General features: G+C 35.8%; 1 protein-coding gene across 1 annotated transcript; it reads left to right on the plus strand.

The window, feature by feature from the left end:
• Nucleotides 1-1,396: 1,396 nt before the first annotated feature.
• Nucleotides 1,397-23,477, plus strand: LOC117337680 (N6-adenosine-methyltransferase subunit METTL3-like). The gene is made up of 16 exons (XM_033898781.1): nt 1,397-1,640; nt 2,431-2,728; nt 3,754-3,823; nt 4,077-4,129; nt 4,908-4,983; nt 5,606-5,695; nt 5,907-5,943; nt 6,297-6,416; nt 6,840-6,895; nt 7,249-7,365; nt 18,113-18,300; nt 18,674-18,712; nt 19,080-19,188; nt 19,719-19,784; nt 20,865-20,977; nt 22,434-23,477. Exons 1-16 carry the CDS (start codon nt 1,481-1,483, stop codon nt 22,543-22,545), a joined length of 1,704 nt encoding a protein of 567 aa, XP_033754672.1. The 5' UTR covers nt 1,397-1,480; the 3' UTR covers nt 22,546-23,477.
• The last annotated feature ends 1,235 nt before the right edge of the window (nt 23,478-24,712 follow it).

Below are 24,712 nucleotides of genomic sequence, written 5' to 3' on the forward strand. Positions count from 1 at the left end.
GGATTCTAAAATACAGCTGTATTAATAATTAAATCTATTGTTAATCTTTATGGACAGCTTGAAAAATATTTTCGTTAATTGTAATAGCCTGATCTGGAATGCCGGATAATAACAAATCTAATGTTATTTGATTTATGTTTTTAGAATTAAGATTTTGAAACAACTCATACGTCTGATTTAAATAACTAGGACATTCAAAAAGAAATAATATACATTTCCACATAAACATGGGGGGCTATTTACAATGTTAATAAAGGGAACTGCAGTTACATGTATATCTTAATTTCGTATGAATAATATTTAGATTTCTTTCACTATATCCGAAATAGCTGGGAGAATTTGAGTTAGGATCTCGAGAAATGGCATAAGATCTTGCGTTAATTTCTAAGTCACTCCAAATGTGTGATGTGGAGGACAGAAAAGAAGAATTTGTACTAGAAAGTCTGAAGTTTGGTATTGCAAAATCTTGGCCGTTTCTTAGAGGATAACTGACGTTTTTATTTACTGTATTTGGTAAATATTTCAAGAATTTCACTTTCACTTATTGTACAGCCGTCCCAATAGTTCAAAACAATAATAGGTAGGCAAAATAAAAGGGTTGTGTAATATTTTTACTATTTTTTTTTTTTTTTTTTTTACAAAATTTATATTTTTAGCATATTAAGGTTCCTCAGTATGAAGCAAATATACATATGTACTGTTTCCATTTACCTACAGAAGTACAAACTACACCCAAGTATCTGTGGTTGTCACTTGAATTAAAAATGTTAAAACATAATTCAAAACCTCTATTGGCATACAACTTACGGACCTCATGCATGCCTTTGGCAGGACTCGTCTGAAAGCAGTAGGCCCATATCCTTTTTGACAGAGTTTCATCAGACTTTCTTGGCATAGAAGATCACAGGTGCTTAGGGTTAGATATTATATATTGTATATGTACTATTAACATGTAGTCTCTGTATTTACTGTATGAAATGGGACTCTATTTACATATACAATATATGATATCTACAATATGTAGTCCCAAGCACCTAGCTGTGATAGAGGATTACCTGATAATTTGTTACAGTCTACATATATTTTGACCTTCCTTAGTGTGTACATATCACATTTGAAACTTTTTTTTTTTCATTTTCTTTCTGTTTTAATTTTAATCTAGCCCCACAAAACGTCTCAAATTTTTTGTTACATGTGCGTCCCTGTGGCTTGGTAGCAGCTCCTTGCAAAATATTTGACATTCAGTTATATCATAAATGTGACACTAAAATAATAAAAATGAATATTTCATATTTGTTAATGTGTATTAGAGACGTATATATATAGAAGAAAGTCAGGTCCCTACTATGCTACCCCAGTCTTGATGCATATTGTCGATTATTTCCTACTTGTCGGTAATTAATATAGATTTTATACTTCCGGTATAAGCTAAACAAGGGGCCACAGTAAAGCATTCCACCAGATTACATGGTAAAGTAAGATGTCAGACCCATTGAATGATGTCCAGGCTGTCAAAAGTCGACATGGCAACCTTCGTGCGAAAATGGCAGCACGGAGAAAACAACGAGAAGGTCTGGAAGCGGAAATCACAAACATTACTTCACCAACCGTGCAGCCGGCGACCTCATCGTCAAATTCAGGTAGCCAGTGTAGTGTACATACGTGATATTATATGCAGGCCTTGCATCTATATAAATTAATCGTACTTAAACCTAAACTTAAGTTCGTTTAATTGTCATAGTTGTCGGCGTATTTGCGGAATCGTTGAATGATATTTTTTCATATTCACATCGACGAAACATGAAGAGGGGAGGCTACTCGTATATGGTTTTCACAAAAAAAACAAAAAACCACACAGTAGCCGCTATAACTGACATAAATGTTGAGTTAAGTTGAAAAGATTTTTTTAACCAAAGTCAAAATCTTTTTACATACATGTAATGCAAAAAAATAAAGTAGATTGAATGTAAACACTCAGCCTGGACTGTTCCAACATCCACTGTTATCACTTTGAAAAAACAAAACATCTCATCGCACAGGCTGTCATCTTGGATTTCGGTGTCTTGTTAAAGCTTCTGATCACTGTTTCTTGAGATTAAGTAAGAGACAAATTTTCAGAATCAGTAATAGGAAAGATTTTTTTTAAATGCATCAATATTTAACATGTCTATAAAATATAAAATGCAGCTCAATACTATCAGTAGCATTTCATTATGTTGAGGTTTGTTTTGGTGGTGGTGGTGGTGGGGGTGGGGGGGGGGGGGGGGGGGGGGATATACACAATAAACAAAATTTTAGGAATTTTTTTTATTTTTTTGAAACTTACTATATTGAAAAGGGAACAGGTAAGACATATGCATGTTGTTTTTGTTATGTTTAAACACAAAACATTTTTTTATTGACAAATATTTAACCTGCAATGTATTACAGCTACATCCAAGCCTGAAGTGAAGCCTTCCTTGGTAGCAGGTCAGTGTGGAAAATCTCCAGACAGTACTCCTATCCAACAATCTGTGAAACCAGATTCCACTAAGGAAACAGAAACAGTACAGAAAGCTGATCCTGAGATCGAGAAACGTGTCCGAATGATGCTCTGTGACATCAGCTTAGATATTCCATGTAATTCTGCTGTCATTGTTGACCAAATATCTCGTCTGATGGGCAGGGATGTCCAGCTAGCAGTTATTGAAGATGTGCTCAGGAAGTTTGCTTCACAACACATGATCAGGTTATTTTTACCAAAAGATTTTTTACCTTATTTTTCTATATATTTTGATAGTAGGTAATGAAAGTGTTGGAAAATATAGGTTTGTTTTATGTGGTCACCTTTCAATACGCCTGTCAAAATTTGATGTGAGTATTACAGTATATAGCATTGTTCGTCCATCCATCTGTCCAATGTGAACTTATGCTTGTCCCAAGATCTCCTCTTACATTTTTTTTACATTTCTTTATAATGATTTTATGTATTTTTATTTCCTTGAACAGCATTTTGATGTGACTATTTTTGCAAAAGTTTTTGCCATTTGTTTATTGAAATATTTGAATTTTGTCTGGAGATCTCCGCCCAGTTATTAACAGATATCTTTGAAAATTAGTAGGTCATGATATATATTTTTTGTTTCGACTATTTTTGCAAGAGTCATTGCCCTTACATGTTCATATACATTTTATATTTAGAGATTTAATATGTTTGTAATATTGTTTTATCAAAACATTTTCAATATGATTAAATTAAAATGCTGAATCTCACTTACATTTACATTTTCAAATCCCTACAATTCAGCAAAATATTTTCATTGAAATTTGTGATCAACAGGCCCTGGTTTCATCAACATTCATTAATTTCAGAAACTCCTGATCTACATTGTAAATTACCAGTAGGAAAGCCTGATATGATTTAATCTTTACTGAGAAACTTTCATTAAATTACACAATTCTTTCCTATGGAAAATTTAAGTTACTGAGTTTCCTTCAGTTAAGTAACATTGACAAAAGTGGGACCTGGTTTATTGCAGCGAATTGATATCCTCTGTTGTCCTGGAGTTTGGACTGCCTCTTATGAAATTTCTGTATCCAAACTATTGGGCTCCTGCTTTCACTATTCCTTTGTCCAAAGCATTGGGCTCCAACTCAAAAATCCTGTATCCAAAACCATTATCTCATGCTTTCAAAATTCCTGTATCCAAACAATCGGGCTCCCACTCATAATTCCTGCATTCAAACCATTACAAAGTCATTTTTACCTTACAGTATCACATCTGTAGATCAGGTTGGATCAGACAAGAGTAGACTTCTAGTCAACAAACTTGACATCTCCAAGGTATTGTATTTACTATGATAAGCCTTTGTTAACTAAATATTTATACCCAGATCTACTTATTCAAGGTTAATCTATACACAAACTACTGGATTCTGGTTTGAATTTTACAATATTGGTATTATTTTGTTGAGTTAGCCATTTTGCTCGCGCCAGATCTTTGAATTTACCAGTGTAGATATTTCATTAACTACGCATGTATTATACATTCACATATATATATGCTCAAAATATTGTGTGTGATTCTAAATTGCAGTTATCAGCGATAAAGGGGGAAGAAGTCAAGAGCAAGAAGCGAGCCAGAGACAGGTAGATACAGTGTAATGCCCTATTCTTGAGGGGAGTTCATTACAAATTCATGATATAAATTGATTTAAACATATACAGTGAGAAAGTCCAGGGTTGTCTCCATAATTTTTATTTTGGGATTTCCTGTCTTATTCTTTCATGTCTCTTGCTTTCCTGACTCGCACTTTCCGAACTCACACTTTACTGTCTCATGCTTTGCTGTATCACACTTTTCTGACTCATTATTTGCTGCCTCACACTTTCCTGCCTCACACTTTCCTGCCTCACACCACACTTTCCTGCCTCACACTTACCTGCCTCACACTTTCCTGACTCACACTTTCCTCACACTTTCCTGACTCACACTTTCCTGACTCACAACTTTCCTGACTTTCACACTTTTCCTGACTCACACTTTCCTGCATGTTTTCCTTTCTCATGCTTACTTGACTCATTATTCCAGGGCAATTTCTCAAAATTGAATTGCTGATATAATCTAAACAAAAATATTCCTTTTTAATGCACTTAAAGGGACAAGTTAGTCAAGTTAAATGTGTTTATTTTATTATCATGTCTAAAAAGTCTTTCATTCCTCAAATGCAAGTCTATTGTTTTTATATTTAATGATTATTTTAATTACCCATGTATGAAATCCTTTTACAAAAACTGAATAGCAATGAAACCTGATGAGTTCACTGATAATTGATTACTTTAGGATTATGTCCCTTTATGATATTTTAGGTTGGTGACATCAATAATAGTTGTATTGTATCCCAATTAAATTTGTCTACTTTTCTAGTGATGGAGATGAAGGCATAGAACCAGCAGCTAAACACCCAAAACATAAGGAAGTTAAAGAGGACACAAGTATTGAGGTAGGTCAGAGGTCAATTAAACAGGACACAAGTATCGAGGTAGGTCAGAGGTCAACTTAACACCCCAAACACACGAAAAGGAAAGAGGACAGAAGTATCGAGGTAGGTCAGAGATCACTAAACACCCCAAACACAAGGAAGGGAAATTGGTCACTAGTAATGAGGTAAGTCAAAGGTCACTGAACACCAAACACAAGGAAGGGAAATTGGTCACTAGTAATGAAGTAGGTCAGAGGTCAACTTAACACCTCAAACACAAGGAAGGAAAATTCGTCACTAGTAATGAGGTAAGTCAGAGGTCACTAAACACCAAACACAAGGAAGGGAAATTGGTCACTAGTAATGAGGTAGGTCAGAGGTCAACTTAACACCTCAAACACAAGGAAGGAAAATTGAACTTAGATTGGCATCTTAACACCTGGGGAAGTGGATTATCATTTTAATAGCCAATGGTGACTCTTAAAATCCTTGGAATTCAAAAGTTTATATTTGGTAGATCAAATTCATAGGGTCTAGATGATATTGATGCGATAATTATTATGTTCTTTTTTCAGGGAAACGACTCTCTAGTTGAGTAGATTAATAAAAAAATTCTTACAAATAAAATTGTTTCTTTCCACAGGGTCTACTGTCCATGCAGTCAGCAAAAGAGAAAGAAAACAAGAAATTAAATGAGGAAATCTTGGATCTGTTAACGAAGCCTACAGCAAAGGTAACACCTGTTAAACTTTCCTCGAGAAATGATGTAAATATAAAACTGTATAAGGAGAGCGCCCTAACTTACATATACCCTAGATAGAATAAGGTAACGTTAGCATTATAGTACTGGTACAATCAATATATCAGAATTCAAGTATAATGATCAGAAATATTTTCTATAAAAATGTCATAAAAAAACTTATGAAGAATTATTCCATTTTCAGGAACAAAGTTTAGTGAAGAGGTTCAAATCTCAGGGTGGTAAGTTATCCTACAAGGACATATATAGGTCAGGTTTGGTTTGATCATAATATAAAACATGTATCAATCTTTATCTTTACAGTGCTTTAATGTGACAAAAACCTTCATCTATAAATACTTGTCATGGTTATTCCTCTAAAATATATATCCAACAGGAAGATCCCTGTTTGACAAACCAGGAGTTCTCCCATTAGGCAGATATTTTACTGGAATAACCCTCAGGCTCATGTTCACTTTCAACTAAGTTTATTCTATTCTCTATCTGGCATGATAGGTTGTCATTGTACTAGTGAACGAGCTAGTGATAAAGTTCCTTTGATCTAAGAGATATGATAATCTTGTGTCTTGTATAGGTGCCCAGTTAAAGGAGTTCTGTCAGTACGGAACACGAGAGGAGTGTAAAAAACTGGGCGAGACCAAAGAACAGTGTAGGAAGTTACATTTCAGGAAAATCATCCACAAACACACGGACGGTGATTATCTCTTTTGTATTTAATCTTATTGTTGGTGATCACTTTAAAATCATGATCTACCCTCACAATTTCTTCATTGAGAATTTTGATCTGCAATCATATTCACCAAAATGTAGAAATATTCAAGATAAGTTTGAAGTTTTCTAAAATTTAGCTGTATTCTAAAAAAAATGTTTTTTTATTGTATTTTGATGTAAATTTAGTTATTCTGTTCATCTATTTGCTTTTAAAATGTGCAAATCTCAATATAACTACAGAAAACTTCCATGTTACAATCAAACATTTACCATGGCTAGTGTAAAACTTCATTATATAGGTACCAGGGTATTAATGGAATGCTATGGTTATGAAAATTCTTCACTTTTATAAACAAATTAACCTATAAACTAAGAAAGAACAACTGATACTAAAATCCTTTTGTAGAGTCCTTGGGTGATTGTTCTTTCTTGAATACCTGTTTCCACATGGATACCTGTAAGGTAAGGTGTTTACCTGTAAGGTAAGGTGTTATACTATTGTATGTTTACGTTGATGTGTGATGGACTGGGTCCATATCTCTGTCCCTTTTTATTGACATGAAGTAATGACTTTCAGTATCCTTAGTCAACCATTGACATTTAAATGTTACATAAATGTATAAAGAAAGTATACAGTAATTATCATGTGTTAAAGCATGTATACAGTAGAAAGGTTAAGATTTCACTATTTTAATAGAACTGTGATTGTACCTCCAAACTGGCTTTTCTTCTATTAAAGTCTTTTTGCATTGAAGTGTTTGTGTTTTCTCCTCCGGTACTTTATGAATGAAAATACTGTGTTATTTGTTCTTCAGTATGTCCACTATGAGATAGATTACCCAGCAGTCAGTACAACAGAAGCAATGAAGAAAGAAGCACTAGCGATGGCCAAGAAGGGACTGGAGTCTGGAGATGTGCTGTATCCACCACAGGTTACTATCCACAAACCAATAACTGTAAAGTAGAATTGTGAAATGTTCTCTGTCTATCAGTCAACCTTCTGCTTCTCCTCTTTCACTTCTTCCCTCTTAAATCTGCCTTCTTTTTATCTGCTCTTTTCAATATCTTACCCATTTTCTTCTCTCCCTTCTACTTGGTCTCGTCTTGATTATTTTTACTTCTCTGTCCCTCAGTCTTCAGAAATTTCACTACCTCTTTATGTCCTTCCTTCCTCCCTCACTTTACTCCCCTCCCCTTAGCCTCTCTCTTTTTCACTTCTCCCTTCCTCAGTCTCCTTAATTTCATCATAACTTCCTTCCTATTTCCTTTTCTCCTCACTATCTCTTCATTTAACTCCTCTCCCCTTGCCATTGTTAGCTCACCTGCCCGAAGGGCAAGTGAGCTTATGCCGTGGTGCGGCATCCGTTGTCCGTCCATCCAGCGTCAACTTTTCATTTAAACAACTTCTTCTCAATAACCAAGAGGCCCAGGGACTTGATATTGGATCTGTAGCATGTTGGGGTGAAGGGCTACTAAGTTTGTTCAAAGAAATGACCTTGACCTTCATTCAAGGTCACAGAGGTAAAATAGGCTATAATCATCCAACGACTTCTTCTCAATAACCAAGAGGCCCAGAGACTTGATATTGGGCCTGTAGCATGCTTGGGTGAATGGCTACCAAGTTTGTTCAAATAAATGACCTTGATCTCCATTTAAGGTGACAGAGGTGAAATAGGCTAAAATCTTCAAACGACTTCTTCTCAATAAGCTAGAGGCCCAGGGACTTTATCTTGGGCCTGTAGCATGCTGGGGTGAAGGGCTACCAAGTTTGTTGAAATAAATGACCTTGACCTTCATTCAAGGTCACATGGGTCAAAAAGGCTATAATCTTCCAACGACTTCTTCTCAAAAGCCAAGAGGCCCAGGGACTTGATATTGGGCCTGTAGCATGCTGAGATGCAGGGTACCAAGTTTGTTCAAATAAATGACATTGACCTTCATTCAAGGTCACATGGGTCAAATAGGCAGTTTCTCCTCAATAACCAAGAGGCCCAGGGACGTGATATTGGGCCTGTAGCATGCTGGGGTGAAGGGCTACTAAGTTTGTTCAAATAAATGACTTTGACCTTCATTCAAGGTCACAGAGGTGAAATAGGCTATAATCATCCAACGACTTCTTCTCAATAAGCAAGAGGCCCAGGGACCTGATATTGGGCCTGTAGCATGCTGGCGTGAAGGGCTATTAAGTTTGTTCAAATAAATGACCTTGACCTTCATTCAAGGTCACAGAGATGAAATAGGCTAAAATCTTCAAACGACTTCTTCTCAATAAGCAAGAGTCCCAGAGACTTGATATTGGGCCTGTAGCATGCTGTAACGGGGGTCATTTTTCTAAATAACAAATGCGACGAGATTTTAATGAAAACAAGTGTGGAATATCTAAAGCCAATAAAAAGGATGAAAAATATGCAAAAAGCTTTTCGATTACTTGAAAAAGGACAAACTTATAAGCCAATGAAATTATGTAACGAATTCGAAAAAAACATCGGGGTTAGGTATTAACTGTGAATGTTTTTTTACTTTACACATGGAATACTTTTGTTTTGTTAAAATGAGTATATCTACAAAAAGAAAATATCGAAAAACAAACATTTGGACCTAACCCCGATAGTTGCAATTTTGTAACGAATTCCTCGTGGGCATATACCTTGGAGAAATTTTTCGACGAATTTTTTTTTTCTCTCCGTTTTAAAATCTATTTGCACACGCTAAAAGAACACAAAATGCACATTCAGAAAAACTATAGAAACTCAAATAAAACACGTTTTTTACCCTAACCACACGCATATGAATTTTCTATCTATTGGCAAATTAACTGATCTAAATAAACAATTCTTACGTTGAATATCTTGATTAAAATACTTCAGATATTGTGTACATTCAAAATGATGCAAAAAAATTAGCAAACAAATGAAATTTACCAATAAAAAATGAGTGTCAAATTTTATCGTATTTTTAATGATTTTTTTTCAAATGTAAGCCTTATCACACAAGACCTGTTTTAATTAAATTTCAATTATGAGTAAACTGTTCTATGTACATGAAAATTATTTTATTCATTTGTAAATTATCTTTGCACCAGAATGATCTTAAAATCAAGTGAAGAAGTAATAAAACATTAAATGAATACTGAGAATAAAACAAATAAAAAAGTAAAAATGCACATTATCTAACCGCTGAATTCGTTACATAATTGCAATTGTTCACGGTTAGAGGCAAAATGGCTGAATATTGCAAGAACAACGACGTAAATCATTCTAATTAAATTATTCACGTTGATTTTAAACAATAATACACAGTTATTGCTGTTATAAAATCTAACCCTGAACATGTGCAATTATGTAACGAATTGAATTCGTTACATAATTGCAACTCATCAGGGTTAGATTTTTTAACATTATTAACTGTGCTGTGTTTGTTAAATACACGACAGGTAACTTTTATTTAATGTTTGCTGTCGTTTTCTTTGCAATATTAAGACGCTTTGAGTCTAACCGTGGTGAAATGCAATTATGTAACGAATTCGAATTCACTGCGGTTAGGTTATTATAGTGGATATGTTACATTCTTGTATCAATAGAATACAATAAAAGCATTTAAAGAGACGTTTTCCTGCTGATAAACATTTATTTCACTATATTTAATCTAACCCTGATGGGTTGCAATTATGTAACGAATTGAATTCGTTACATAATTGCATATGTTCAGAGTTATATTTTGTAACATTAGTAACTGTTTATTTTTATGTTAAAACACGACATAACTTTTATTTAATGTTTTATTTTTTTTTTCTCTGCAATATTAAGACGATTTCACTCTAACCGCGGTGAAATGCAATTATGTAACGAATTCAAAACTTTCGTTACATAATTGCAAGTCAATAGGGTTAGGATTAAATACGTGATATATAAAGTCTCTTTCGAAAAATATTCACCAATACCGTTAAAAGATATGTAAAACACTAATTAAATGCTCATTTTAGAATTATTTGACCTAACCGCGAACGGTTGCAATTATGTAACGAATCGAACTTTTATCTTATTTTTCCTACATGAATTTGTACATAGTTAAGCACCGATATCGTGTTGGTTTTTGTTCAATTCCTGATAGATAAGTTATGTTTAAGGTTTGCAAGTATTTCCCTCCAGAAAAAAATCACTTGTTTCACTCTAACTGCCGTGTTCCAAAAAATAAGACAAAAATTCAATTCGTTACATAATTGCATATCATGGCGGTTAGGTAAAATACTGGGAAAATACATATTAAATCGCTATAATATTAAAGTTTAAATTAAATCATTGCTTTATTCCACATACACGTGTCTATAACACAAAATTTTAGCCTAACCCTATTGACTTGCAATTATGTAACGAAAGTTTTGAATTCGTTACATAATTGCATCTGACCGCGGTTAGAGTGAAATCGTCTTACTATTATTGCAGAGAAAACAAAATAAAACATTAAATACAAGTTATCTGTAGTGATTTAACACAAAAATAAACTGTTATTACTGTTAAAAAATCTAACCCTGACTATGTGCAATTATGTAACGAATTCGAATTCGTTACATAATTGCACATGCTCAGGGTTAGATATTTTAACAGTAATAACTGTGTTTTTCTTGTTTAAAACACGATAGATTACTTGCAATTAATGTTTGCTGTCGTATTTTTGCAATATTAACACGATTTGGGTCTAACCGCAGTGAAATGCAATTATGTAACGAATTCGAATTTGTTACATAACTGCATTTGACCGCGGTTAAAGTGAAATAGTCTTAATATCGCAGAGAAAACAAAATAAAACATTAAATACAAGTTATCTGTAGTGATTTAACACAAAAATAAACTGTTATTACTGTTAAGAAATCTAACCCTGACTATGTGCAATTATGTAACGAATTCGAATTCGTTACATAATTGCACATGCTCAGGGTTAGATATTTTAACATTAATAACTGTGTTTATTTTCTTTAAAACACGATAGATGACTTTTATTTAATGTTTGCTGTCGTTTTCTTTGCAATATTAAGACGTTTTGAGTCTAACCGCGGTGAAATGCAATTATGTAACGAATTCGAATTCGTTACATAATTGCATGGCACTGCGGTTAGGTTATTATAGTTGATATGTTACATTCTTGTACCAATAGAATACAATAAAAGCATTTAAAGAGACGTTTTCCTGCTGATAAACATTTGTTTCACTATATTTAATCTAACCCTGATGGGTTGCAATTATGTAACGAATTCGAATTCGTTACATAATTGCACATGCTCAGGGTTAGATTTTTTTACAGTAATAACTGTGTTTTTCTTGTTTAAAACACGATAGATTACTTGCAATTAATGTTTGCTGTCGTATTTTTGCAATATTAACACGATTTGGGTCTAACCGCAGTGAAATGCAATTATGTAACAAATTCGAATTCGTTACATAATTGCATTTGACCGCGGTTAAAGTGAAATAGTCTTAATATCGCAGAGAAAACAAAATAAAACATTAAATACAAGTTATCTGTAGTGATTTAACACAAAAATAAACTGTTATTACTGTTAAGAAATCTAACCCTGACTATGTGCAATTATGTAACGAATTCGAATTCGTTACATAATTGCACATGCTCAGGGTTAGATATTTTAACATTAATAACTGTGTTTATTTTCTTTAAAACACGATAGATGACTTTTATTTAATGTTTGCTGTCGTTTTCTTTGCAATATTAAGACGTTTTGAGTCTAACCGCGGTGAAATGCAATTATGTAACGAATTCGAATTCGTTACATAATTGCATGGCACTGCGGTTAGGTTATTATAGTTGATATGTTACATTCTTGTACCAATAGAATACAATAAAAGCATTTAAAGAGACGTTTTCCTGCTGATAAACATTTGTTTCACTATATTTAATCTAACCCTGATGGGTTGCAATTATGTAACGAATTCGAATTCGTTACATAATTGCACATGCTCAGGGTTAGATTTTTTTACAGTAATAACTGTGTTTTTCTTGTTTAAAACACGATAGATTACTTGCAATTAATGTTTGCTGTCGTATTTTTGCAATATTAACACGATTTGGGTCTAACCGCAGTGAAATGCAATTATGTAACGAATTCGAATTTGTTACATAACTGCATTTGACCGCGGTTAAAGTGAAATAGTCTTAATATCGCAGAGAAAACAAAATAAAACATTAAATACAAGTTATCTGTAGTGATTTAACATAGAAATATACTGTTATTACTGTTAAAAAATGTAACCCTGACTATATGCAATTATGTAACGTATTCGAATTCGTTACATAATTGCACATGCTCAGGGTTAGATATTTTAACATTAATAACTGTGTTTATTTTCTTTAAAACACGATAGATGACTTTTATTTAATGTTTGCTGTCGTTTTCTTTGCAATATTAAGACGTTTTGAGTCTAACCGCGGTGAAATGCAATTATGTAACGAATTCGAATTCGTTACATAATTGCATGGCACTGCGGTTAGGTTATTATAGTTGATATGTTACATTCTTGTACCAATAGAATACAATAAAAGCATTTAAAGAGACGTTTTCCTGCTGATAAACATTTGTTTCACTATATTTAATCTAACCCTGATGGGTTGCAATTATGTAACGAATTCAATTCGTTACATAATTGCACACGGTCAGGGTTAGATTTTTCAACGTTAATAAATGTTTATTTTTATGTTTAAACACGACAGATAACTTTTATTTAATGTTTGATTTTGTTTTCATTGCGATATTCAGACTATTTCACTCTAACCGCGGTCAAATGCAATTATGTAACGAATTCAAACTTTCGTTACATAATTGCAAATCAATAGGGTTTGGGTAAAGTGGTGTGTTATAGACACGTATATGTGAAATAAAACAATGATTTAATATAATCTTGAATATTATAATGACTTAATGTATATTTATCCATTATTTTACCTAACCGCCGTGACATGCAATTATGTAACGAATTGAATTTTTGTCTTACTTTTCCCTAAAAGCAGTTTTACAAATTTGAGAACCAATATCACGCAAATTTCTTCTCAACACATCATCAATAAGTAATTTCGAACATTTTCGCGTCCTTTCCACTTTCCTATAGAAGTTTTACCCTATTTTTTCGATGCCATTTAGATTAAATGATTATGTTGCACGTTTGTGCATTGTTGTATTGCAAAGAAAACAACATAAAACATTAAATAAAAGCCTAGCCCTGATAATGTGCAATACTGTGTATTTGCCCTTAAATAGAAACAAATTAAGCTTTATCCAATATTTCACGTTGTTTTCCTTGCAGTATTTAAGTTATTTCTCCTTTGGAGGTTAGGTCAAAACAATCATTCAGAATTATAAATAAAAAGAGTTTTCTTTCTAACAGTGCTTTTATTTAAAGACTGTTTTACAATAAAAAATGAACGTTATTAACCATTCCGCACGTACTGGAGAAGACTGTTTTACAAGCAGAAATGAAAGTTAGTAACCATTCTACATGTTAGGCGGAACGAGTGCCGAGTAGATGGTGTACATAAGACCATTCTGAAGATTGTACATCATCAGCTGCTGGACTTCGTCCTGACGGTACATCAGAAGGGTTCCATACCCCCCAATAATAATATCCTCCAGGTAGTGGAATTCATTTTCAGAGCAGAAATGGCTAGCATTGGTGAAATCCAGATTGGAATCATACATTACTATTGCTACTGGATGGGCCATCTTGATACTAATGAATACCCTTTACTTCTGAAGGGTATACCTACCTGCAAAAAGGAGACTCCTAAAGGGAATACCTACATGCAAAAAAGTGATATGCACACATTCATTTGGAGATTAAAATGGGTTCCCGTTGAGCTATTGGAAAAATAAAATGTGCTTTGGAAAGCTGAGACAGTGTGGTGGTGTTATATGATATCATAATATACATTTGTATAATATGTTATTTAGATATTTTAAGTTGAAAGGAAAATATCTCTAAAAGAAAACGAATTCGAATTCGTTACATAATTGCACATGCTCAGGGTTAGATATTTTAACATCAATAACTGTGTAATATGGGTGAAAATCATCTTGAATGATTTAACTGAAATGTTTTACGTGGTTGTTCCTGCAATATGTAGCCATTTTCCCTGTTAATCATATTTTACTCTAAAAACCGCAGCACCATGCCATAATGAAACGGTTCTAATTCGTTAAATAATTGTATCTTGCCATGGTGTGACATTTCAACATGATAAATTATGTCATATTAGCTAAGCGCATGCATTTTGTAGGTGAAAATTCAATATTAACTAGAAAATCGGCCTTTTCCACGAGTTGCTAAAAGGTCCCAAATTGAGTCGCCTCTTGCGACCATGCAACACTCGCGAGTGTTGAGTGAAATCGAGTTAACATTGCATAGAAAACGACAGCAGACATTAAATATGAGTCTTCTATCGTGTTTTAAACATAAAAAACACAGTTATTAATGTTACAAAATCTAACCCTGAGCATGTGCAATGATGTAACGAATTCAATTCGTTACATAATTGCACATGTTCAGGGTTAGGTCAAATAATTCCAAAATGAGCATTTTACTAGCGAATTACAAATCCTTTAATGCTTTCATTAAATTAAATTAAATTAAATTAAATTGTTTTCAAAAGAAACATGATATGTCACGTATTTAATCCTAGCCCTATTGATTTGCAATTGCAAATTCGTTACAGAATTGCAATCATTGGTGGTTAGGTCAAAACAATTACTTAGAATTATAAATAGACATCATTTCATTTACGAAAATGTTTTTCTTCATTTATTTATTACAATCAGGCAATATTGACCACATTTCAAGCTAACCGCGAGATATCGCAATTTTGTAACGAATTCGGAGCAGCGCTGCAATGTGGGCACATGAGGCGTCTAAATTTGGTGCCCAAACTAAATTGTTAAAAACCGGAAGTAGTGAGAAAAAAATTGTGAACGAACACTTCCACGTGGTATGGTCTGATTAAGTTCATAACTCATTCGTGTTTTTGCGTTTGCTAACGGAAATACGTCCTCCCTCAATTAGAATTATTATTAATATTGATTGGGAAAAATAGTTATTCAAGTACCAATTATCAAATAAGTACATTTGTGAGTGATAATCTCATCCACTGGTATTGTGCAGTGATGGGAAAGTGCAAAGGGCCTTCTAAAAAGGGGAAGGGAAAGGCAGTGAAGCCCTCTCCTATACAGAAAAGGGCAAGGCCAATGAGGAGATTAAGGGGTCATGTATCCCCAGACTTAAGTCATGAGGAAGAAAAGGCCCAGGTTCCAAGTGTGTCAGAACGGGTACAGGACCACGTGGAGTCAGAGGACATAGTCCCACCTTCCTCTCCAGAGGTTAATCCAAGGCGATTCGATAATGTTAGTGTGCACATTACACTGCTCTCTGAGAAAGTTGGGGCGGAGGCACCAAGTGTTTTAGAGCCTGGGCCTGCACAAAGGCGTGGCTTAGACCATGCCATCAGAGCAAAAATAAGCGGGTTTATTAAAAGGCATAAGGAGAGGCATAGGGTGCTGGTGGACGCCCAATCGTATGCAAGTGATTACGATGACGACAGGGACCAAGATTATGATCCTAAGAAAGATGGCGAGCCATCCGATTCCGAGTCGGAAGTAGATAAGGAAGGGGGCGATGGCGACGAGGAGGCGCAAAAAGACATTAATGATCTCCCTGACCTTCCCACTCTTCCAGTCGAAATCAAGATCAAGCCTAATTTCACATCTGAAGCAGCCCCAAAAAGGCATTACAAGGTGGTGGCGAGGCGACAGCAATCTGCAGTGAAGCGCCGGCCCAAGAGGGTATGCCCTGTTTGCTCAAGAGAGGTAGTTCATGTAGTTCGCCACATGCGCGAAGTGCATGATTTGTTACCGGGCAACGCCAAAAACGAATCCATTAGATCGAAAGCTGGCAAGGGGCAAACGAAATCTGGGCACTACAAGGAATGTCCTGTTCGCGACTGTCATGCCATAGTGACCCGGATGGATATGCACTTAAAAAGAGTGCATCCGGAGATTGGGCAAGCATTTTTTGGAAAAGTATCCAAATTGGCAAAACGTTTCGAGGACAGGGCGGGGGAGATTCCTGAAGTTGTATTGCCAGAGCCCTCCAGCTCAAGGCAAGAACCATCGACGGAGGAGATCAAACTTAGGGAGGAATTTGAAAACGCCCTCAATTCGAATGTGCCGAAACCATCCACCAATCAAGTAAACTATCAGGACGTCCCACTGCTTGTAACATTCCGGGAATGGCTCACAAGCCTAGAAAGGGGCAAGAACGCTGCAACTGCCATACAGCATGTAAAACAAGCCCTTGCCATATGGCAATCTACGGATAACAGCCCTATTCTGGCTCTAGGTTCATTAACCGAATCTAACGTATCGAAGTACTGGCTTCAGGGAGTCAGAGATACAATGCAGCCAGGTACTGTTAAATCACACCTAGGCTCGTTGAAGGAATTATGTTCCTTCCTGAAGGCCACCAAGCCTCCGAGCTACAAGGCCGATACTGTAAACGACCTGGTGGATGCAATTACCAGGTGGTGCAACACCCTTGGTAAATTATCGAGAAAAAGAGCTGTAGAGAGGTCGGTTAACGATCTGAACGAAAAAAATCGACCCTGTAGATGTGGCGAAAGCCATAGCCTCAAATGAAGCAAGGGCAGCGGAACGTTACCTAAATATGGCCGCCAATTGTGAAGCTGTAGTGACGCGAAATCAGTATGTGAGGTGCCGGAATTACCTGATGTTCCATCTGATTGCAGCCAACGCACAAATATCTGGGGCCATTGCTGCGATGACCCTAAGGGCCGTGGAATACGCACAAGAGAGGCAGGGGGGCAGGCGCGTCATTCTTGTCGCGAATAAATGACATTGATTCAAGGTCACATGGGTCAAATAGGCAGTTTCTCCTCAATAACCAAGAGGCCCAGGGACGTGATATTGGGCCTGTAGCATGCTGGGATGTAGGGCTACCAAGTTTGTTCAAATAAATGACCTTGACCTTCATTCATGGTCACAGGGGATGAAATCAGCTTAAATCTGTTAACAATAATTTTGCGATAGCCAAGAGTCTCTGAAACCTGATATTAGACAAATATTATGCTGGAATGAAGGACTAGGAAATTTATTTATATGAAAAAGCAAGCATACACTGATATTTGAAAAATGAGGTAATCAGCATAGTATGTGTAGAAAATGATCTCAATCAACGTCAAAGTTGGTGTAGAGCCAGGTGAGCGATACAGGCCGATTGGGCCTCTTGTTTCATCTTTTATGTTTTTCCACTCTCCCTTCCTCAATCTTCTTCATTACTTCCTTCTTGCCTTCCTTTTCTCTCTCTCCCCTCCTCTCCCTCTCCCTTCTTCAATATTCTTCCTTCCTTCCTTTCTTCTTGCCTTCATTTTCTCTCTTTCTCCTCCCTTCCCTCTCCCTTTAATCTTTTTCACTAATTCCTTCCTTCCTTCCTTCCTTCCTTCCTTCCTTCCTTCCTTTACTCCTCCCCCCTCCCCCCTCTCTCCCTTCCTCAATCTTCTTCACTACTGCATTACTTCCTTCCTTCCTCCCTACACTCCTCTCCCCTCCCCTCCCCTCCCTACCCCATCACTATTATCACCTTATACACAATACCTTATTGTTGTCCACAGTGGGTGCAGTGTGACCTGAGGTTTTTTGATATGACTGTCCTGGGTAAGTGTGCTGTAGTGATGGCTGACCCGCCCTGGGATATCCACATGGAACTTCCGTATGGTACCATGTCTGATGATGAGATGAGGAAACTAGATGTCCCCGGTCTCCAGGACGATGGATTCATCTTCCTCTGGGTTACCGGCAGGTTTGTTGTTTTATCCCAAAACGAAATGAAATTTTATTCTGAAATATGTGAATTGAATTTGAAAAAAATATATATATTTGAATTGATTTTAGCTAATGCTGCAGAAGCTATACAATCATATAAATCATAATGGAACTTTGACAATATGACATTCATTTACCCATTGTTCTTTAACTATTAACATTCTACAGAATCAGTGGTTTTGATTCATGTTAAGCATGTAGCTTACTGGAGTAAAGTGTAACTAACCCATTTCAAGGTCAGAGATGTCAAAATAGTAGATAATTAATATAAATATGAAAAAAATAAAGAATCAATGCTAACATTTGATTCTGTAGGCAATACTGAAAGATCCTGTTTCTCTTTTTCACAGAGCTATGGAGCTGGGAAGAGAATGCCTCGACTTGTGGGGGTGAGTACCTTAAAGTGTCTTCATCAAAATGTGAAAGTCAAAAGTTCCAACAGATGTCAAAAAAGTAGAACTAGGCTAATAAAAGTTTCCAGAAGACTTACTTTACAATTGATGACATTTTCTTCTTTGAGAATTTCTAAACTAATGTTTATGAAAACAGTTTAGAACTAGATTTCTTCAAATAGTTTCTCTTGGATGTCTTCCACAATAGTGGTGCATGTCTTAGCACACAGGGGCTCGACACGTTTCTGTGACTCAGAGTGAAATGTTTAACCTCAGTTTCTGGCCCCCAGATCACTTGTCAAGACCCTGTGTCATAGTATCTTTGTGGGCAGTCTTAGCTTACATTTGTTTTACATTTACAAAGATACAAACGTGTTGATGAGGTGATTTGGGTGAAAACAAACCAGCTACAGAGAATCATCCGGACAGGACGGACAGGTCACTGGCTCAACCATGGAAAGGAACATTGTCTGGTCAGTAAAACACACGGTCAAGGCTTCACTATGACAACCGATGTAAGGTCAAGGCCAGCCAAGTCAATAGTAAAGCTATTACAGTGTACAGCTGCCAGATACTCACTAGCTTTGGGTTAGATAATTTCAAATCTCAGATATGATTTGTAGTTCCATGTGGTGTTCATAATTATAGTGTATGCACATCTTTTTCTAAACTGAACTGAATGACAAAATGGTTACCTCACTGGAATATCTGAAGAAATCATGGCAGGGTGACATGTAAAATCCCTTTTTGTTTTTACATATCACTTATTCATAATATGGTAGTTGATAGGTCAATGACAACCGCATTTGGTAAACATGATCTGTTTATTATCACAACTTTTTGAACATGTCACCACGTGGTTCATCCAATATTGACATGTTAATACAATTGATGTTAATCAATATGGCCAAAAAAGTCCGACATGGACTAATTTTACAAGTATTGAACCAAGAGTCTGGGTTTTTTTGTTACTGTGAATTCTATTATATTGATATAATTTTAGGTGGGAGTGAAGGGCAATCCACAGGGAGCTAACCGAGGACTGGATTGTGATGTCATCGTAGCCGAGGTAATTCTGTGTGGAAGTTTATTATTTCCTCCTAACCACATTTGGTTTTGCCCTTTACTAACATTGCTGAAAGTACCACAATTGACTGTTGTTGACACACCTTTTAGTTTAGTCACTTAGGGTGTGAAAAACTGTAAACGATATTTGTTTTACAATTGTTCCGGAGTAACCGGGAAACCCACATGGTTGTGCAGATGACCCCATACCTTTTCACGTCCAGTCAGGGAATCCAACCTGACCGCTGAGGTGAAAGCCAAGTGTGTTACCTTTATGCCACCAGATCACCCTGGAAACATAGGAATCTCTAATGGTCGATGTTCGTTGTTGCCACATACTACTATGGCATCAAATAAGGGGACATTGAAAAACCAAAATTGATCTTCTGCCAACATTGTAACACTTGAGATCTTAAATTCTTCCTTTCTTTCTTCACTGCTTCCTCTTTCTGTGTTTCTTTGTTTTTCTCTTTTGGTGTCTCCTTGCCATCCATCCTCATATGACCCTGGCTGTTGGTGTCTCCTTGCCATCCATCCTCATATGACCCTGGCTGTTGGTGTCTCCTTGCCATCCATTCTCATATGACCCTGGCTGTTGGTGTCTCCTTGCCATCCATCCTCATGTGACCCTGGCTGTTGTTGTCTCCTTGCCATCCATCCTCATGTGACCCTGGCTGTTGGTGTCTCCTTGCCATCCATCCTCATGTGACCCTGGCTGTTGTTGTCTCCTTGCCATCCATCCTCATGTGACCCTGGCAGTTGGTGTCTCCTTGCCATCCATCCTCATATGACCCTGGCTGTTGGTGTCTCCTTGCCATCTATCCTCATATGACCCTGACTGTTGGTGTCCTTGCCATCCATCCTCATATGACCCTGGCAGTTGCAAGGAAGTTAAACCTCTAAAAACAAACAAACAATACTATCTCCTGAATTTCTCTTGGATGTGTGCCATGTGGTATGATAAATATATGTTCACAATCTGGCATTTATATACAGTATAAACATAAAGATGCATAATTGTAAATTACAAAAATGAAGTATTGTACTTTAATTGAGAGTTCTTGCCCTTTGTTTTCACCACAAGGTACGTGCGACAAGTCACAAACCAGATGAGATATATGGTATCATAGAAAGACTGTCCCCAGGAACAAGGAAGGTGGAACTGTTTGGAAGGCCACATAACGTACAGCCAAACTGGTGAGCAACATTCCCTTTAATGGCGTCTTGCTATGTGATAGTTGTAATGGAGGAAGAATGATCTCCTTTATCAACATTGTGTGTGTGAGGTAGCTTGCTGCTACAGTAAAATGGCTGTCGGGTGAAAGACTCATTTTGTTCCATTGACAAACCATCCAAAGGGTAATAATTTTCTTGAATGATCTCAAAATTAATCCTGTGTATATATGAATTAACATAGTAATAAATATTGAATTCAGGATTACACTGGAAAAATTAGGCGGAGAATCCTGTATGTATCGACAAAGTAATAAAAAAATATTGTATTACAGGATTACACTGGTAATAAATATTGTATTCCAGGATTCACTGGTAATAAATATTGTATTCCAGGATTACACTAGTAATAAATATTGTATTCCAGGATTACACTAGTAATAAATATTGTATTACAGGATTACACTGGTAATAAATATTGTATTACAGGATTACACTGGTAATAAATATTGTATTCCAGGATTACACTGGTAATAAATATTGAATTCCAGGATTACACTAGTAATAAATATTGTATTACAGGATTACACTGGTAACAAATATTGTATTACAGGATTACACTGGTAATAAATATTGCATTCCAGGATTACACTGGTAATAAATATTGTATTCCAGGATTACACTGGTACTAAATATTGTATTCCAGGATTACACTTGTAATAAATATTGTATTACAGGATTACACTGGTACTAAATATTGTATTCCAGGATTACACTTGTAATAAATATTGTATTACAGGATTACACTGGTACTAAATATTGTATTACAGGATTACACTGGTAATAAATATTGAATTACAGGATTACACTGGTAATAAATATTGTATTACAGGATTACACTGGTAATAAATATTGTATTCCAGGATTACACTGGTAATAAATATTGTATTACAGGATTACACTGGTACTAAATATTGGTTCCAGGATTACACTGGTAATAAATATTGAATTACATGATTACACTGGTACTAAATATTGTATTCCAGGATTACACTGGTAATAAATATTGAATTACAGGATTACACTGGTAATAAATATTGTATTCCAGGATTACACTGGTAATAAATATTGTATTACAGGATTACACTGGTAATAAATATTGTATTACAGGATTACACTGGTAATAAATATTGTATTCCAGGATTACACTGGTAATAAATATTGTATTACAGGATTACACTGGTAATAAATACTGTATTACAGGATTACACTGGTAATAAATATTGTATTACAGGATTACACTGGTAATAAATATTGTATTCCAGTATTACACTGGTAATAACTATTGTATTACAGGATTACACTGGTAATAAATATTGTATTCCAGGATTACACTGGTAATAAATATTGTATTACAGGATTACACTTGTAATAAATATTGTATTCAAGGATTACACTAGTAATAATTATTGTATTCCAGGATTACACTGGGAAATCAGGTGGAGGGAGTGAGACTGAAGGATCCTGATGTTGTCAAACTGTTCCGCAACAGGTATCCTGATGGCAACTGCCTAACCCCTAAAGGCAAATGAGGACTTTAAATCAGGACTCTGAAGGATAAAATTAGCATTGCCCAAAAGTCAGGAGAAGTAATGAGGGGCCATACAAAAATGCAACATGTCCAAAAAGAGAATATTTCTTCATAGTTTCTTATCAACTCTGCCCAAAGTGTGAACCTTATGTGAAGCCTTCTATACAGGTTCTGTAGGGATTTGTATTGTCCAATGCCAAACCCGGAAAGGCCTTCGGGATAACTTGTGATATCATCATAGGCAATGAGAACTTTCAGTGGAGCAATCAATGCTTATAAAGAAGGTCAGACTGAAATATTATCAGCGTTTTGGGAGCTTTGCTATGTGGTGAACAGAAAGGGTCAATATCCTGAAACTGTGACTTATGTGATTTTACTTAGATGCATTACACATCTAAAAATAAATGACATTGGAGTTTGGAGATGTTAATTGGGTGATGAGGTGCCCTGACTGTCTCTGGCTAGATCATGTTGATACTTCAAGAAGTTGTCACCTATGGTCCAAGGATGCTTCTCAATTTTAAGCTAAGATCAAAGGTCCTGGAGCATAGACAACTTAAGTAGATGCCCAGGTCGTAACTGTATCGTTTGAACGTAAAACCCTTAACGGAAACCAATTGACCATAAAATTTCAGTGAGTGCACAGGCACTCGCCTCGTCTGTCAATACTCCCTATACACCCTATACACAATCTCGTATTGACAGTCAAGGCGAGTGCCTGTGGTGAGAATATCTTTTCCTTATCTTATCTCCTTGTATGCTTTCCATTGGAGGCTACAGGTTTATCCATACCCATCATAGCAAGAGAAGTTCAGGCCATTGTTAAGTGAGAATGTGTTGTTGATGATATTTTGTTAATGAGTGTTGTGTGTCTGTGATGACAAGCGGGAATGTATTCAAAAATAGTGAAATAAAAATTTACATCATGCTGAAGATTTATGTTTGGATTTGTTGGATGTTCCTCTAATGAATTGTCAACTAGCATTACTTAGATTCGCGAACACTGTCGATGCAAATGGTGTCAAAGCAAACGCTGACCTAGAAATAACTTTCAATTCTCGAATATTGAACTACCAAGTATTAGAGTCGGGGAATCTCTTCTGTCATAACCCATAGCTTTTCCAATATCCAAAAATGCTATTTTTGTACAAATAATCTCAAAAGATTTGAATTGGTAATTGACTCTCCGCGTATTAACACGAAAATTAATCCCACGTGAAATATAAATGACTTGCAGTATTCTGTGGGTGAGTTATGATTTCAGACTCAAGTAGTACCCTGGCAAGTTACCAGAAGTCCATCCATACAGAAATTACTTTTTCATGTGTATATGTAATGAATGCTTTTTTAAATAACGAATCCCCTCCATATTAAAATAACATCAACACGAAAGCATCAACTCTCCTCTAGTATATAGAAAGAGCACCAAGACCTAACGACAAGTATATTACGAATTACTGAGTGAGGACAGGAGATATAAGGAAGTGTCCTTTGTATAGAAAATCACCTTAAGACTTTAACCTCTCGCATTTGTCGATATAACATTTTGCATGTCGGCTACCTAAAAGGCGAATGGTGTTTAATTTGAGGGTGGTTTAACTTGAATGAACTCAAATCTTGGAGGTAGTTTCAAAACTCTACTGATCTGGCATCAAAAAATTAAAGTGTGACCAGATAATACTTTCCTGAATAATTTGAAGTCGGTCATCAGTTTTCATTAGCAGTTTAGATGCCAGTATACAACAAAAGCAGCACACTGGTTATGCCTGCTCTGACAGCCTGCTGATATCACCGTTTCCTGACAGTTCATAGGAAATGGAATTGAAAAATGAAACTTTTAGAAGGAAACATATTTTCTAGAACATTTTTCGCGCAATTTAAAGTGCGAACTTTTTGGTGACAACAAAGTCATGGTAGGTTTGTGAAACATATAACGACTCTGATGATATGTTTAGAGATGGCTAGACCACAGGAACCTGAGAATATGTTGCAGTCTGTATTTAGTTCTTCCCTGGTGTGTATATTTTCTGGCGGAGGTCTAGACCCCCCACCCAAAAACAAAAAACAAAACAAAAAAGAATGAAAATGTGCTATACAACACAAAGGACGAACTAATTACACGTAGTCTGCATCAGTTCTCGGTTTATTTGTATAAGAGAGCTAGGCTT

The sequence above is a fragment of the Pecten maximus genome, chromosome 11 (genome assembly GCF_902652985.1).
Source record: "Pecten maximus chromosome 11, xPecMax1.1, whole genome shotgun sequence".
NCBI classification, from domain to species: Eukaryota; Metazoa; Mollusca; class Bivalvia; order Pectinida; family Pectinidae; genus Pecten; species Pecten maximus.